The 13978-nt window shown below is 40.4% G+C and overlaps 2 protein-coding genes across 11 annotated transcripts; one reads left to right on the forward strand and one right to left on the reverse strand.

Moving 5' to 3' along the window:
- Positions 1-131: 131 nt before the first annotated feature.
- Positions 132-6097, reverse strand: zbtb48 (zinc finger and BTB domain containing 48). 7 transcript variants are annotated; one of them, XM_034536490.1, is made up of 11 exons: positions 5902-6097; positions 3890-4614; positions 3488-3804; positions 3311-3416; positions 3127-3219; positions 2950-3036; positions 2688-2842; positions 2394-2530; positions 1647-1811; positions 1430-1518; positions 132-876 (listed from the first exon to the last, which is right to left on the reverse strand). In XM_034536490.1, exons 2-11 carry the CDS (start codon positions 4589-4591, stop codon positions 475-477), a joined length of 2253 nt encoding a protein of 750 aa, XP_034392381.1. In that variant the 5' UTR covers positions 4592-4614; positions 5902-6097; the 3' UTR covers positions 132-474. The 7 variants fall into 7 exon arrangements, with proteins under 7 accessions (XP_034392381.1, XP_034392380.1, XP_034392375.1 ...); XM_034536489.1 differs by having other exon boundaries at positions 3890-4617; XM_034536484.1 differs by having other exon boundaries at positions 5878-6097.
- On the forward strand, positions 6033-12398 carry nol9 (nucleolar protein 9). 4 transcript variants are annotated; one of them, XM_034536494.1, is made up of 14 exons: positions 6156-6376; positions 6462-6513; positions 7067-7596; positions 7704-7914; positions 8026-8156; positions 8342-8477; positions 8756-8852; positions 9123-9220; positions 9754-9921; positions 10014-10266; positions 10353-10467; positions 10841-11015; positions 11641-11774; positions 11908-12398. In XM_034536494.1, the coding sequence occupies exons 3-14, from the start codon at positions 7126-7128 to the stop codon at positions 12025-12027; spliced, it is 2109 nt and encodes a 702-aa protein (XP_034392385.1). In that variant the 5' UTR covers positions 6156-6376; positions 6462-6513; positions 7067-7125; the 3' UTR covers positions 12028-12398. The 4 variants fall into 4 exon arrangements, with proteins under 4 accessions (XP_034392387.1, XP_034392385.1, XP_034392384.1 ...); XM_034536496.1 differs by lacking the exons at positions 6156-6376; positions 6462-6513 and adding an exon at positions 6033-6143; XM_034536493.1 differs by having other exon boundaries at positions 6156-6513.
- Positions 12399-13978: the final 1580 nt, after the last annotated feature.

Below are 13978 nucleotides of genomic sequence, written 5' to 3' on the forward strand. Positions count from 1 at the left end.
TTTTGATAAATAAAATAAGTTGTGCAGTGTCTTCATTCCAATTAATGCTGTTTTGCTGCTCTTGTAGTGTGAACACTTTTGTATTTAATAGACATGTGAGTGGCAGCGATCTCATCGTGAAAGACAATAAGTGCATTTCCCACAATAAGAGTTTATTACAGATTTTCCAGAGTCTGACTGCAGTGGGCTCATTGATAAAATGGGGCGCAATCAAAAAAAAGGCATGGTTTCACATTCATGCATCCTTCACACGCATGCTACTCATTTACAGTCGACTACTAAAAGCGTGAGAATTATTTGCTGCTCTTCTCTTACATGGTTGGAAAGACGTCTGTAGCCGCCTGCGTCGCAGTGTCATCTTTGGAACCGTAAGACCAAATGTCTTTGCATCACATGTAGCTGCTTCTTATTAAGGAAGTGGTCTTCACAGTAACATCAACTCTGAGTAGGTTGCACACTCTGGTCGTTCAGTCCTCACGTCTTCATCTCTGGTATATTCTCAACCATTTCCTCCATATCCATCGTGGACTCGTACGCCTCGGTGACCAGCGGTGTTTCTGGCACAGAGAAGCTCTCCGCCGCCTCAACGTGCCCCAGGTTCTGGTTGGACACCCTCTCCTCCTCTGTGACCACGCTGCTGGACTCAATCATCACACTCACTACGCAACTCGAAATGAGGCCCGTTCCCGAGTCGTGGTCCGCGCTTGTGACTTCCTGTCCGTCGGTGGTCTCCTCTACGATCAGCGCGTCTTGCGCTTCGTTGTCACCCGGACTTACGCCGTCCACTTCCTGCACGATGACGTTCCTCAGTTTTCTCTGCCGGGGGTTGTAGTTCTCAGTGCGTTTGTGGATTTGAATGTGTCGTCGCAGGTGTGCCTGGAAGAGGATAGAGATGTGAGGGTCAAAATTAGTCAATTAATGTATTAGTCAATGAACACAATTAATAATTCAATATTAATATGTCATTTTCAAGACAAAAGCCAAAGACCCCTTTGTTTCAACTTCTCAAACTGATAAGATTTTTTTTGTGAACTGAATGTAGTTTTTTTGTTGTTCATTTTTAACATATTTCTTTTTGGTTAGAAAGTAAAACACACAAACTTAAAAAGAAACCGTCCCGTAATAAGAACATTAAATAAACAAATAACCAAAATAAATAAGAATTACAAATGTCTTAGATACCATTCATTAAGAAAAAGTGCTAAATGAATTAATTCAAACTGACCTTATAACTAGAAATGCATTCTACAATTTTTGCAACTGTAATGCCTTTTGACCATAATGCCCAAAAAGTTCAGATGTTATAGCCTCTCTAATGTGAATATTTGCTGTTTTTCTCCATCTTCTGCAATAGTATGAACTAGTGTGTCGCAGAATAAGAGTAACCAAAAGTGTGAATAATCGTTTGCAGCCCTTCTAACAAGCCTACCTGTCGAGTAAACTTGTAGCCACAGTCGATGCACTCGAACTTCCTCATGCCCTTATGGCGGCGCAGGTGAACACGAAGTTGCTCCCTCGCTGATGAAGGCAAACGCCACGAGAAGAATCGCATTAGTGAGTGCTCATCAGGCCACGTTGTAGAATCAACATGATATATATATATATATATATATATATATATATATATATATATATATATCGCTTACCTTTGAAGGTTTTGCCACATATGTGACAACAGTGGGGACGGCCCTCCTCGTGTTTGCTGGCCTTGTGGCGGACGAGGGCGCCTTTCTCTGTGAAGCGCTGCTCACAAACATCACAGCAGAAAGGACGCTCACCAGTGTGTGTCCGGTGGTGTTTATCTAGACTGGCTGGCATTAAAAAGACAATAATTAATACAATACACAAACATATATAATTTATTTATATACATCTATATTTGTTAATCTAACCCAGGGAGTTTCAAGGTCTGGCAAAAACTAAATTGACTGCAACACAAAGAAAGTTGATATTGATATGATAATATGCTCTAAATATTGGAACGACAATTCCCATAGTGCCATTGGGGATGTAAGCAGAAAGCATACTGTGGCAGTGGATTCAGTGAGTTACACGGTGGGCGACAACTCTTGTTTAATTTTAGACAATATTTGTATGGATTTTGGAAAATTGGCACCAATAAAAGCATGATACATTATCTATTAGCTATTCTGGTTTGTAACAGGAATAGCTAATAGATTCTTGAGTAGTATGGAGCATTGTTTTTTTACATTCTCGGTGGATTTATGGGATGTTTATTCACGATGGACATTGGAGGTACTGACAATGGAGTGCCATGTTTGACTCCATTTGCCTCCATGAGAGTGTTTGTTTGTTTGTTTGTTTGTTTGTTTGTCCTAATCTAGTCGGCATAGTTGTGTTCACAGTGATGAAGGTGGCAGGAAGGCTGGTACCTTGCGTCCTGAAGGTTTTGCCACACAGATGACATTGGTAGGGCCTCTCACCACTGTGTATACGCAGATGCATGTTTAGGTTGTTCTTCTGTGAGAATGCATGGCCACATACGTTACAGACAAAAGGGCGCTCATTTCTGAAAAGCAAAACAAAAAAAGAGACTCAGACAATCTGCACAAATGCGATCAGTTGAAAACTGATTTGATCTCATTTTATTTAAAAGGCATGCGGTATAGAGCTGTTGGGTGCATCTACTGTGATAAAACCAGACAAAAAAAGACACGTTCCAGTACCTGTGAATGGCTTTAATATGCATCTGCAGGCCGTTTCGACTAGAGGCTCGATGGCCACACTCCTCGCACACAAACGGCTTTTCTCCTCGATGTTTGGCTGCTTCGTGCACACGCAGCTCTGTCCGGGTTAAGAAGGTTTTGGGGCACTGGGGACACTGAAAAGTAAAAAAAATATATATATAAGAAACATAAAATCACTATTCCCTGTCGGTACATCACCAGTAAGTAATAGTCTCATTGAAATACATTTAAGAAAACGTACTGCATGTGGTTTGGGATGACCATGGACCTTCATCATGTGAATTGTCAAGTTCTTCTTGTGCATAAATTGTTCAGGACACGTTGAACACTGAAAAAAAACGACACCATGTCAATAATATTTGTAAGGATTCATTTTAGATTTGATGTAATGATGCTGTGTTGGTTCTGTGTGTATTACCTTGTGGGGCATATCTCCTGTGTGGGACACGACGTGCAAACGTAGCTCTTCTTTTCCATTAAATGTCGAAGAGCATGTCACGCAGGTGTACGTCTAATTTTAACACACAGCACAAAGAAAATAAGGTTTGAAACACTTTCTAGGAGCTTACTTGATATTGAAGACATAATTCAGAGATACTCGCCTGTACTTTGGCACAGTCTCTGATCTCATGGAGCAGAAGATTCTCCTTCCTGAAGTACCTCTTTCCACACTTGAGGCAACCAAAGGGCCTCTCCCCTGTGTGCCGCCTGCGGAAGGAGAGACATTGGTGGCTATTCTTTCAACAGTTGTTTGAAGTGAACATACCCAAGTTGTATACCTGTTGTGGACTTTGAGATAGTATTTGCTCTTGAAGGATTTTTCACAGACGGGACACTGCACGGAATCCTTCTTGGAGTCTTCTTCCACAGCCTCACCATTCTCGTTTTGGTCCGTTTTACTCTGGACTTTGCACTTCCGTGCCGTTGATGTTGACGGGGCTGAGGAAATGGGCTCTTCAACCGGAACGTACTCCTCATCTGTGTCCTCAGCTATCCCCTCAAAATCCCCCACATCGTCCTCTTCTTCTTCTTCTACTACTGCCTCCAATCCCTGGCTAACACTGTTGTCATTTATGTCAATCTGCAAGTCAGTTATCTGCAAATAACACAATTCAAGTGTCATAATTCGCACTTGCAGTTATGTGTAGCAAATGTTCAATCACTGTAAAACGGTATTTTACCTCAGTTGACTGATCTGGGTTTGGGTTCCCCTCGACATCATCACCACTTTCCATCTCCATGGGAATAAGCAAAGCCTTCTTGCTGACTTTTTCAGGGGCTGTAAAATCTGTGGTGGGACCCTGCACAGTCACCAGTCGCCTGGGGCCCTTCACTACACGACCGGAGCGGGTGGTGGTGGTCGTAGTGGCGGCCATGCTACAATTGGCTGTGGCAGTATCACAGCTGGACTCATCTTTTGTGATTGTAAGCAAGTTCTCTTCTTTGACGGAACAATAAGGGGTTGTATCTGATGGAGACTTTCTAGGTCTGCCTCTTTTGCGCTTGAAAGGCACAGGATCCACAGAAGTTTCCTTAAACTGCTGACAGAGGGTGAGTGCTTCTGGCACACACAGGCTGGCCGCTGCATGCTGCACCTTCTCGAGGTTCTCAGGTTCCAACTTCAGCTCTCCGGTGTAGACAAAGTTGAGGAGCAGCTCCAGGCCGTCGTTGGGACACTCCTGCAGGCAGAACTCCATGCACGATGCAGCGGGCATGTTGGACTGTTGGAACAGTTCACTGAAACAGGCGAGGATGTTGCGATGGGCCAAGTAGACCACCCCACCTCCTACATTTAACACAGCATCACAAAACCTCCCTACTGCCCTCTGCTGGTTCAGGGAGGACAGGACACGCAGTGCATGGTTGCTCTCTGCTGCAGGCATGCCTGCGGTTTCACTGAAGTCTGCTGCTGAATGAGACACAAGGACATTATTCTGTATTTATATAAAGTCACTTTACTTACTATGTGTAACCTTCAATACACAATGTACAGTAACAGTTTAGATTAGGGCTGCAAACAGTGACTATTGTCTAAAAAAATTATCTATTTAGCTTCATCCATACAATGTCAGAAAATAGTGAACATTTCCCAAAGCCCAACTTGACATCTTCAAATTCCTTGTTTTATTTGGCTATTAGTTCAAAATCCAAAGATGATTAGTTTACTACCACTTATGCCAAAGGAAAGTAGCAAATACACACATCTGAGAATCAGAAATGGGAAAAATACTTGGAATAGCGAGTAATAATTGTCAATAAAGTTATATATGTTTTCTATCAGTAGACTAATCATTCAAACTTTAATACAGATATTGAATGTTGTTTATACATGTATCTATTTCACCTATTTGCCTGTGCATTACATAGCTGTTTATCGTATTTTTTTTCCATCTGTGTTAGCTTAATGTCCTGGTTGTTGCTGTATATCTATTCTCAGAGCTCAATTAATCAATTAGTCAATTAACAGAACTAATAGAACAACTATTTCTGTTATTTCATATTATTTGCCTTATAAAGAACAGAATATCTCTGAATTTTGGACTGGTGGTTCAATAAAACAGGATTAATAAATATTGAAAACAATCGCTGGTTGCACTGTATTGCCAGACGTAAGTTAAGACAAATTAATATAATATATAACTTTATTTTTCCCAAGGGAAATGGTCGTTTAGCTGTTGCAATACAAAGTAGGAGAGAGTACAATATATCGTGAACATATAGAATATAACATATTAAATATCAACGAGGTGCAAATCTCAAATACACGCAATGCCAACAATATCAACAAGGTAACTTTAGGCACCATATATATATGAGAAGTAACAATCATTCTAATACTGATAATTTCACATCTATGACGCCAGAAATACGTGTATCTGTACAGAGTTCAATTAAAATCACAAAATAACAGGGCATACCTGTAACATTTTTAAATAAGGGTTGGATTATTATTTATTAAGAGCTTGATATCACTTGCATCAAGCTACGTTTCCACGTCTTACAAGTTAAGATAACTAAATTGTGTGTCAGTGATAACTACATTCTATATATTGATTATTTCAATTACGTTTTTTCGTATAGCTATATTTTCCTAGACTGCTCATTTGTGTGATGTTGACACTGATTGAAATTAAATATTTGCAAACCACTACCTACCCAAGTTACGCACCTCAACGTTTATTTCCTTGCACACCTTTTAAGACGATCCCTTAGCGAGGTACGCACCCGACAGCGGCACTCTGAGACTCACATTTGCCAGATCGATGAAAACTGATTATTTATCTCTTGTATTTTTAAGCTGCACCTGCTTCGGATGCACTGCAAATATGTTGAAAACGTAGCAAAGCCGCTACATGCTTCGTTTTCGTTTCTTGTAGGGCAACTGTCGAAGGAAGAGGATGTGACGCTGTTTACGCGACCGAAATCCAGGGAAAGGTACTTGTTGTCCATTATTAAACATCCACATGCACACCGGTAACACAATATAGCTCGCTGTATGATTATTATTTGAAGCTACATTCATTTGTATCAATTAGTATCTGTCTGTGAATAGGCTAAATACAATGTAATAGTTTTGCCTAATAACACAAACGTAAATAATAAAACTCCGGGTTAAACCATAGTCGACCATCAGGACGCGACGTCTGTTAGGGGCTCACACATGTAAGGTAGGCTATTAGCACCGCCTCAGTAACAGATAACCAGCTCGTTGGCTTCACTTTAACCAATTATAAATGTTGTTTATTTAAAAAGGAAACTAAGAATCATCTCTACTGTTCAGCGTGTTTTTTTCTCCCACGCGGGGGTAAGTTTTCTCCATCTGAATGCAACAATATTACCGAACAGTTAGCATAGCTGTCAGGTAACGTCGTTTACAATTCATTGTTGTCTGACAGCTAGTTCCTCTTTGTAATGTATGCATGTAGGTTATGTATGTATTCGTTGATCAGCCTCACATGTTGACAAACTAACATACATTGTGAGAAGTATAACGTGGGAGTGAACATTAGCTCGTGTGACGTTGCAGCGTGGTTAGCTTAGCTTCAAACTGCTTTCGATTTGCTGCAAAATGGAGCTAATTAGCTAATTCGTTTTTTTAAAAGAATGACGTTATTGTCACTGTCGTTACTTGGGTACATTTACTCAAACACTGTACTTTATTGTATAGCTCTTTGAGCTGCATGTCTTGTGGTAAATATTATGTTTATTATTAGCATTGTTATTAAGTTAAATGTCTTATACAGTAACTCTTTAACCAAATCAGTTATTTAGTAAATGGTCATTTTCCTTGTTCATGGAGACAACGTCATCGTGACACCTGTCCTTTCAGATGCTAATTTTTGCCTCTCTCTTTGCAGGCCCCCGTCCCTTCTGTTTGTCATCAGCACCCACATGAAAAATTGTTGAATACAGGATCATGAAGGTGAATAAATCCAAATGGGTCAAGGGTCAAGCTAAATCGCTGAAGTGGAAGGATGTGAGGGGGAAACGGTGCCGGCCTCCAGTCAGTTCCTCAGAGCTCATCTCCAGTCCTGTAATTATCAGAATGGTGAAGGAGCACCAGGCATGTGTGAAGAAAAAGCCCACTGTCAAGAGATTGAAGAGTAAGGCTAAGCCTGTCTCTGACATAAAGAAAAACACCCCTCAGTCTGGATTAAAGAAATCTCACGCACAGGCTAATGGAAGTTCAGTGTTTACAATGAACGACGAGTCAAATAACTCAGAGGATTGGAAGGAGTATTCCAAATCCATTCATGGGAATGGTGTGGAGACCTCGGCTGAGATGGAAGATGTAAGCCTAGGGAGACTGGAGGGAGAGTCTCTCCATAACTGTGCAGAGAGAGATGATCGACAAAACCATGCAGTACTTGTCATGCAGAAGGATCAGGTATTATACCAGGATATTTACCAGGATATTTTCATAAAGATCTGACAACAGTTATGATGATATTTTATCCATTTATTTAACTGAGCATTACATTTACTCATCCGCAGACCCTGTGTTTCCGTGGGAAGTGCCTTTTGACTTGTCTGTACGGACGAGTAGAAGTGATGGGGTTCACCATTGAAGAAGGCCAACAGTCCTATCCACTCTTCTCCCCAGCCTCTCATTGTCCACTGACCATAAGAGCTCTGGAAAGCTCTGACCAGACCAGAGATGAAACAACGGAGGCTTTACCCATTCTCCGAAAGTATCTGCAACTAGGTAAACACATAAAAAGGCTATATATATATATATACATTTTAAGAATTATTTGGTCTGAATACTAATATATTTTTCTTTCCTTAAACCCCTTTTTGAATGTGTGTCTTGCAGTATCATGGAAGAAGTTGCTCAAAAAGGTTACATCACACTCATCCATTGTCCTACTGGAGCCCATGGAGACACCTCTAACACGCTTTCTGTCAAGCTTCACAGATCTTAGTGAATTGTTCAGCCCCCCGATGGTGAGTTGATGAATATTTGTGCATTAAGATACTGTCAATATTCACCTAATCACAAAAAGTTAACTGTATTGAATTTGGAATAGAGCTGAAATTAGGAGACGATGAGAACATAGGCAGAATTCTTGTATAGGTCATTTTGAAACGTCAGTTTTGCACATGTCTAACAGAAGCTTTTCCACTTGTAGAGTGAACTCATGTCAGCTGTTCTTGACACTCCACTGAATGGTTTGGGTATGATTCCCCTGGGCAAAGCCGTCGAGGGCCTGGAAATGTCAAAGAGTTACAGAGATGGCCTTAACATGGTTGTCAGCGCATGCCGAGGTAAGCACATTTTAGAAATGCAACTTGTTGCATAAAGGTTTTGGCAATTTTACTTATATTGAATTCATGTCTGCAAAAGTTTAAATGCACACAGATAAATTAAAAGTGGGTTGTTGAACTTCATAAAGATCACTCTGATACATTTCTCAAAAAGCATGTGAGCAATAAGAAGTTAAAGTCCGTTTTTTAACTTCTTGTTTACTGCCAGACATTATAAACTAGAAATATATTGTTAAATTATAAAATTGATAGGATGATGTCATGGTTGTCATTCATAGGGGAAATGGATGGTTGTGCGGTCATCCTTGTTTGTGGTACCAAGAATGTGGGCAAGTCAACGTTCATTCGCACCCTCATCAATAACCTACTAAATCAGTAAGTTTTCATTCTTATTTATATAACATTTTGTCATATTTTTATATTGATATGCTAGATTTAGTGTGATCTAGTGTTGCATATACTTATGATTGTTGGGAGGTCATTGCTGTTTTTTTGTTTGTTTTTTTACATCAAAGTAGTGTTATAGTACTCTAGCTAGTTCTCAGCCTTGAGACTGGTCAAGACCATTTATTGATGGTCATGTCTGTTTTGTGATGGTATGTTTGAATGTTTTTCATAGAAAACTAATTGTGTGTCTGTCTGTAGCACTGCGAGTGTAGATTATTTGGAAGGTGACCTCGGACAAACAGAGTTCACTCCCGCTGGTTGCCTGTCTTTGTCGACTGTCAGGGGACCACTTCTGGGTACGTTTTTATCCTCTTGACGCTGTGAACTCTGTAAAATGCTATAAATCACTTCAACATAATTGCATTGTTTGGCAACAGCTTGAGTGCTTGTTTACTTCCTGTCAGCTTTTCTCATTCAAATAAACTGCAAGAGTGAAAATACATCTAGGAAACATTTGGGATGTTATGTTGTGAAACATCTATATTACACACACACGGTTCAAAGTATCCTTTTATTATGTATTGAAGTCCAAGTGTTTGAAAGAAACATTTTGGGAAATAAGCGTGTTCGCTTTCTCACTCTATCGAACCAGAACAAATAACGCCTTCCAGCACATGTGAAGCTTACTAATTAAAAAGTGATATGTTTATGGGGTTTTGTGCCAGACTGTTTGGCTATAGCTCCATATTCCATATCTCCATATTCCATATCTTCCTGACAAAAAGGCTAATAATAATAATGGTTCCCAAAATGTGAAACTTTTTAAATTATTTATCTGAACTGTTCTCTCCGTGTGGGATTAGTGGACTAACTTTGAGTTATTTTCCAGGTCCTCCTTTCACACATCAGTGCACACCAGAGCACATGATCTACTATGGCCATCCGTCATGCGAGACCGACTTAGAACGCTACCTGGAATCCCTTAAATCCTTGTGGTGTAGACGGTCCCGGAGCAGAGCGACTCCTATCATTATCAACACCATGGGCTGGGTCAAAGGTCAGCTCAAACTACCCTCTATGACAGAATATGAAGAACTATACTCGCTGTAATCGGTTTCTGAACGCGTGCTTGTTTGTGGCTGTCAACAGGATTTGGATTTCAGTTGCTAGTGGACATGATCCGCTTCCTCCCAGTCTCTCATGTCATCCAGCTCAGTCATAGCGGTATCAACCAGTGCCCCGCCGTCACTCCAGAGTTTATGAAGACGGCGCACGGCTGCCAAACGCGCCCACCGGCTCAGACCGCTCTGTCCGAGTTCACGGAGAGCCACAGTCCCCCCAGAAGTTACACTCACCTCATTGTACAATCGGAGTTTCAAGGGGTGGGGCGCCAAGGAACAGCGTAAGTCCACCACCATCAACCCGTGTTGGCATTTACATGTAAAACATCGTTATTACATCATTTTCTGTCTGCATTGTATTTGACAGAAAACACCAGCGTACTAATGAGCACAGAGAACTGTCATTGCTGGCCTACCTGAGTCAGCTGCAGTCTCCTGACCCCGGACCAATTAAACCTCTACACAGCCTCACCCCATACCAGGTACATGAGTCAAGATGCCTTTATCATCATAGTCTCCGCGAATGCAAATGATAACTTATAGCATCAGAAGGGGGTTTGACCTTGAAAGATGTTAACAACAAGTGATGTTGAATCACATAGTCGGTGTCTACTTGTGCCAGTATGAAGAAAATAGTTTTGGGAAAACTGTTTCTTTTTTCACTTCCTGAGGGTTAGATGAGAAGATGGAGGATGGTGCTCAGGTCTGAAATATGAAGCCAGAGCTAGCAACTGATTAGCTGAGCTTGAATACTAAAAGCAGGGAAAGTTTGCTGGCCTGTGCAAGATTATGTGCTGTTTGTGCCTTTTTAGTTGTGTTTTATAAGAAACTAACCACTCCCTTTCTGGCTCATAGGTGCCCAACACAGCAGTGGCTTTAGGTGTGCTCCATTGTGAGGTTGTGCCGGCTCACATGTTTTATGCTGCCAATGCTAGTCTGGTGGGTCTCTGCTGCCTGGGGGAGAAAGTCTCAAGCAGGGGAGGTCCAGTCCTGCTGTCCCAGGCTCCCATCTGCCCATGTGTGGGCTTCGGTACGTATCCTGCCTGGCCTGTTGTATGAATGCTCAAATCCTTTAACTGTTGTTTTTTTGTTCCTTATTGTTTTGGTTTCCACAGACATTACTGTTTTATGTGTAAAAAAAAAATATATATAATATAATGTACCCATTTCTTTTCTAGTAACTTTAAAAATGTCCCTCTGACTTGTCAGCACGTATAAACGTAGGGAAGTGGTACGCTTTTTCCAATCACAAAAATTGAGCGCATTTTAATAAATACTCGAATACAGAAATTACCATCAAGCTTACACCAAATAAGCACATATTTCACATTTTATGTTTTATATAGGCTATATGTGGGAAAAAAGATAAATCACAAAGATGTATTTCCTGTCAGTTAGTTAGGGTCAGTTACAACTCCGAGAGCTCTGAGACCCCAATGATGAACAAACTCTAATAACACAAATCTGAACATTTTCTGTGGTGGACATCAGTTTCTAAGCAGTTCTCTTAAGATTGGCAAAAGTAAAAAAGTATCGAGGTGATAAAAGAAGACCTGGGGTCTCCGGGAACGCCAAACAGAACATTAGGGTGAAGGCTCTTGGCTGTTGACTTGAAATGCTCAAATTGAATTAATTGACATGCTAATGTGTTCCAGGTGTGCTTCGAGGTATCGACATCGGGCGAGGTCTGTACTTTTTGCTGACGCCTGTAGATCCCTCCATCCTTCGTAAGGTCAATTGTCTCCTCTTGGGCGCGATATCGCTGCCTTCCTGCATCCTCACAACACAGGTCAGAAGCCTGTTCTGTTCTTTCATAACACTATACACTTAAAAGACCATCCTTTGCCCAGCTTTGACATAGAAAGTAACATTTAAAGCTTAATATTGCCATTACTCACGGTATCTTTTTGTCTCCATTTCAGCCTGGCTTTGAAGGAGAGATGCCCTATGTCACTACAGACTACAGTTTCGATCTCACTGGTGCAGGAAAGCTGAGAGTCTTCAAGGGACTAACAAGACCCAGTCACATAGCGCCAAAATGACATTTCCTACACTGCATTGCCCGCTACCCTTCTTGACTGGTGTCTCACGCCAAACCAGTCCGAATTGGCCTTTGAATGTACAGAACTGAGGTTGTGATGGACAGTTTTTTTCCCCTCAAGATTCAGCCTGACAGAACAGCCAGTGTTACAGACTCTACAGGAAGAGATGGCTGCTTTCCGGTTGCTGGACTTACAACCTCCTACTGTACGTATACATTTGATGAGACTGTGAAGGAGTGTCTGTGTTTTCTGTCATACTTTGTACTTGCAGTTTGTCTTTGATGTCTCTTTATTGTGTAGTTGGCATTCCAAAAGCTGCAAATAATACAAAAACCTGCCAGACATTAAAAGAGAAACACCGTTTATTAAGACTTTGTGGTTTTCTTGTTTTCAAATGTTGTTTAAGACCGACGTTGATATTTGTTTGTCATGGATCCATGTGGATTTCAAAGCAATGGTATTAAAACCATTTTTTTAACGTGTGCAGTATAGTCCCTGATTCAGACAGTAGTTCTTTAATTCATGACAATTGCATTATTGGATAAAATGAACAGGGTTGGGCAGAGTGAAGCAGCGATCTTTAGCCTGACATTTTGTTTATTAATAATAATAATAATAATAATAATAATGCATTTAATTTATATAGCGCTTTTCATAATACTCAAAGACACTTCACATAATTAAAACATCCTAAAAGCTAAAAATAAATAAATAAGAATAGCTAAAATACAGGTCAAACAAATAAAACAAATAAATAGGGACTTTGAGTCGCTCGGACCCTGATAAGAAAACAAAAAAACAATCACACATTAAAAGCAGTTCTGAACAGGTGGGTTTTGATTTGCAATTTGAATGAGGAAAGATCAGTGCAGTCTCGGATGAGTTTGGGGAGAGAGTTCCAGAGGGAGGTGTTTGATTATGAACCCCATTTTGTCAGTGGTTTAATGCCAGTGGGAAGATTAACAGAAATTACTCTATTTGTTTTGGTTAACTTCACATCAACTGCTGTACACAGAAGTGGTCCTGTTATCTTAGGTCACTCAATACGTTTTGTAAATGCAACATGTTTTCCTCTGGAGGCCCATGTGGGATATAAGGGATCACATTTAGGGACCATTTTCTTTCTTGGTGCTACATTTTGGACCTCAAGGGGGCAGCACATGTATGTTGCGCTGAACAACAGCAGATGTTCACTTAGGAAATGTCTCAAGGGCAGTAATAAAAAAAAAAAAAATATATATATATATATATATATATATATATATATATATATTACCAAATAACTTTAATGTTTCATAACGGTTTTAAAATCAAGTAAAATGGCAAAACTCATAAGACCGACTTGTAACTGTATGTAGACGGACCTTTTCAATGATCTGACCGGGGATGGAAGGACCACTCATAAACATCCACTCGCACAGTGAAGAATTGCTCATTTGTTAAGTGGGCTGTTTTAACATCCCCTCTCTGCCCCCTCGTTTTTCTTTGTTCGCAGTTCCCCGCCTCTTTATGGAGGGTGGGAGCGCACAAACACAACATAGCTGCATTTTAGCGGTGTCATTGTTTTGGCTTTGTCATTGTTGTTTGTTTTTTTCTCCCATAGACCTCATTCAAACCAAAGAGAAATCCCACTGTAGAGGTGACACTAGACGGTCAACATTAACCTGAATGATCAGAAATAACAACACACATTAAATTGTTTATTTTATAAAGAGCATGCAAATGCAATGGACTCAATGGATTTACTTAATGCTGCTGCCAGAGGGAAAGTTAGTACCTCAATTAAATGGAGCAAGTCGTTGTATAAATCTCAAATAATAGGTTACATCCTCCCTACCAGACAAAACAATTGAACACAAATCTCAAATAATATGTTACATCCTCCCTACCAGACAAAACAATTGAACACAATTCAACAGTGTACTTCAACGTCAATTGTGCTGGGTAAAGT

This window comes from Cyclopterus lumpus, chromosome 7 (genome assembly GCF_009769545.1).
Source record: "Cyclopterus lumpus isolate fCycLum1 chromosome 7, fCycLum1.pri, whole genome shotgun sequence".
Classification (NCBI taxonomy): Eukaryota; Metazoa; Chordata; class Actinopteri; order Perciformes; family Cyclopteridae; genus Cyclopterus; species Cyclopterus lumpus.

Coding starts and splice junctions, on each gene's coding strand:
- zbtb48 (XM_034536490.1), bottom strand. CDS start 4,591: ATGCCTGCAGCAGAGAGCAACCATGCACTGCGTGTCCTGTCCTCCCTG. Junction 3,417..3,487: donor TATCTCAAAGTCCACAACAG/GTATACAACTTG, acceptor CTCCTTCCGCAG/GCGGCACACAGGGGAGAGGC. Junction 3,220..3,310: donor GAGACTGTGCCAAAGTACAG/GCGAGTATCTCT, acceptor TGTTAAAATTAG/ACGTACACCTGCGTGACATG.
- nol9 (XM_034536496.1), top strand. CDS start 7,126: ATGAAGGTGAATAAATCCAAATGGGTCAAGGGTCAAGCTAAATCGCTG. Junction 7,597..7,703: donor TTGTCATGCAGAAGGATCAG/GTATTATACCAG, acceptor ACTCATCCGCAG/ACCCTGTGTTTCCGTGGGAA. Junction 9,922..10,013: donor CACCATGGGCTGGGTCAAAG/GTCAGCTCAAAC, acceptor GGCTGTCAACAG/GATTTGGATTTCAGTTGCTA.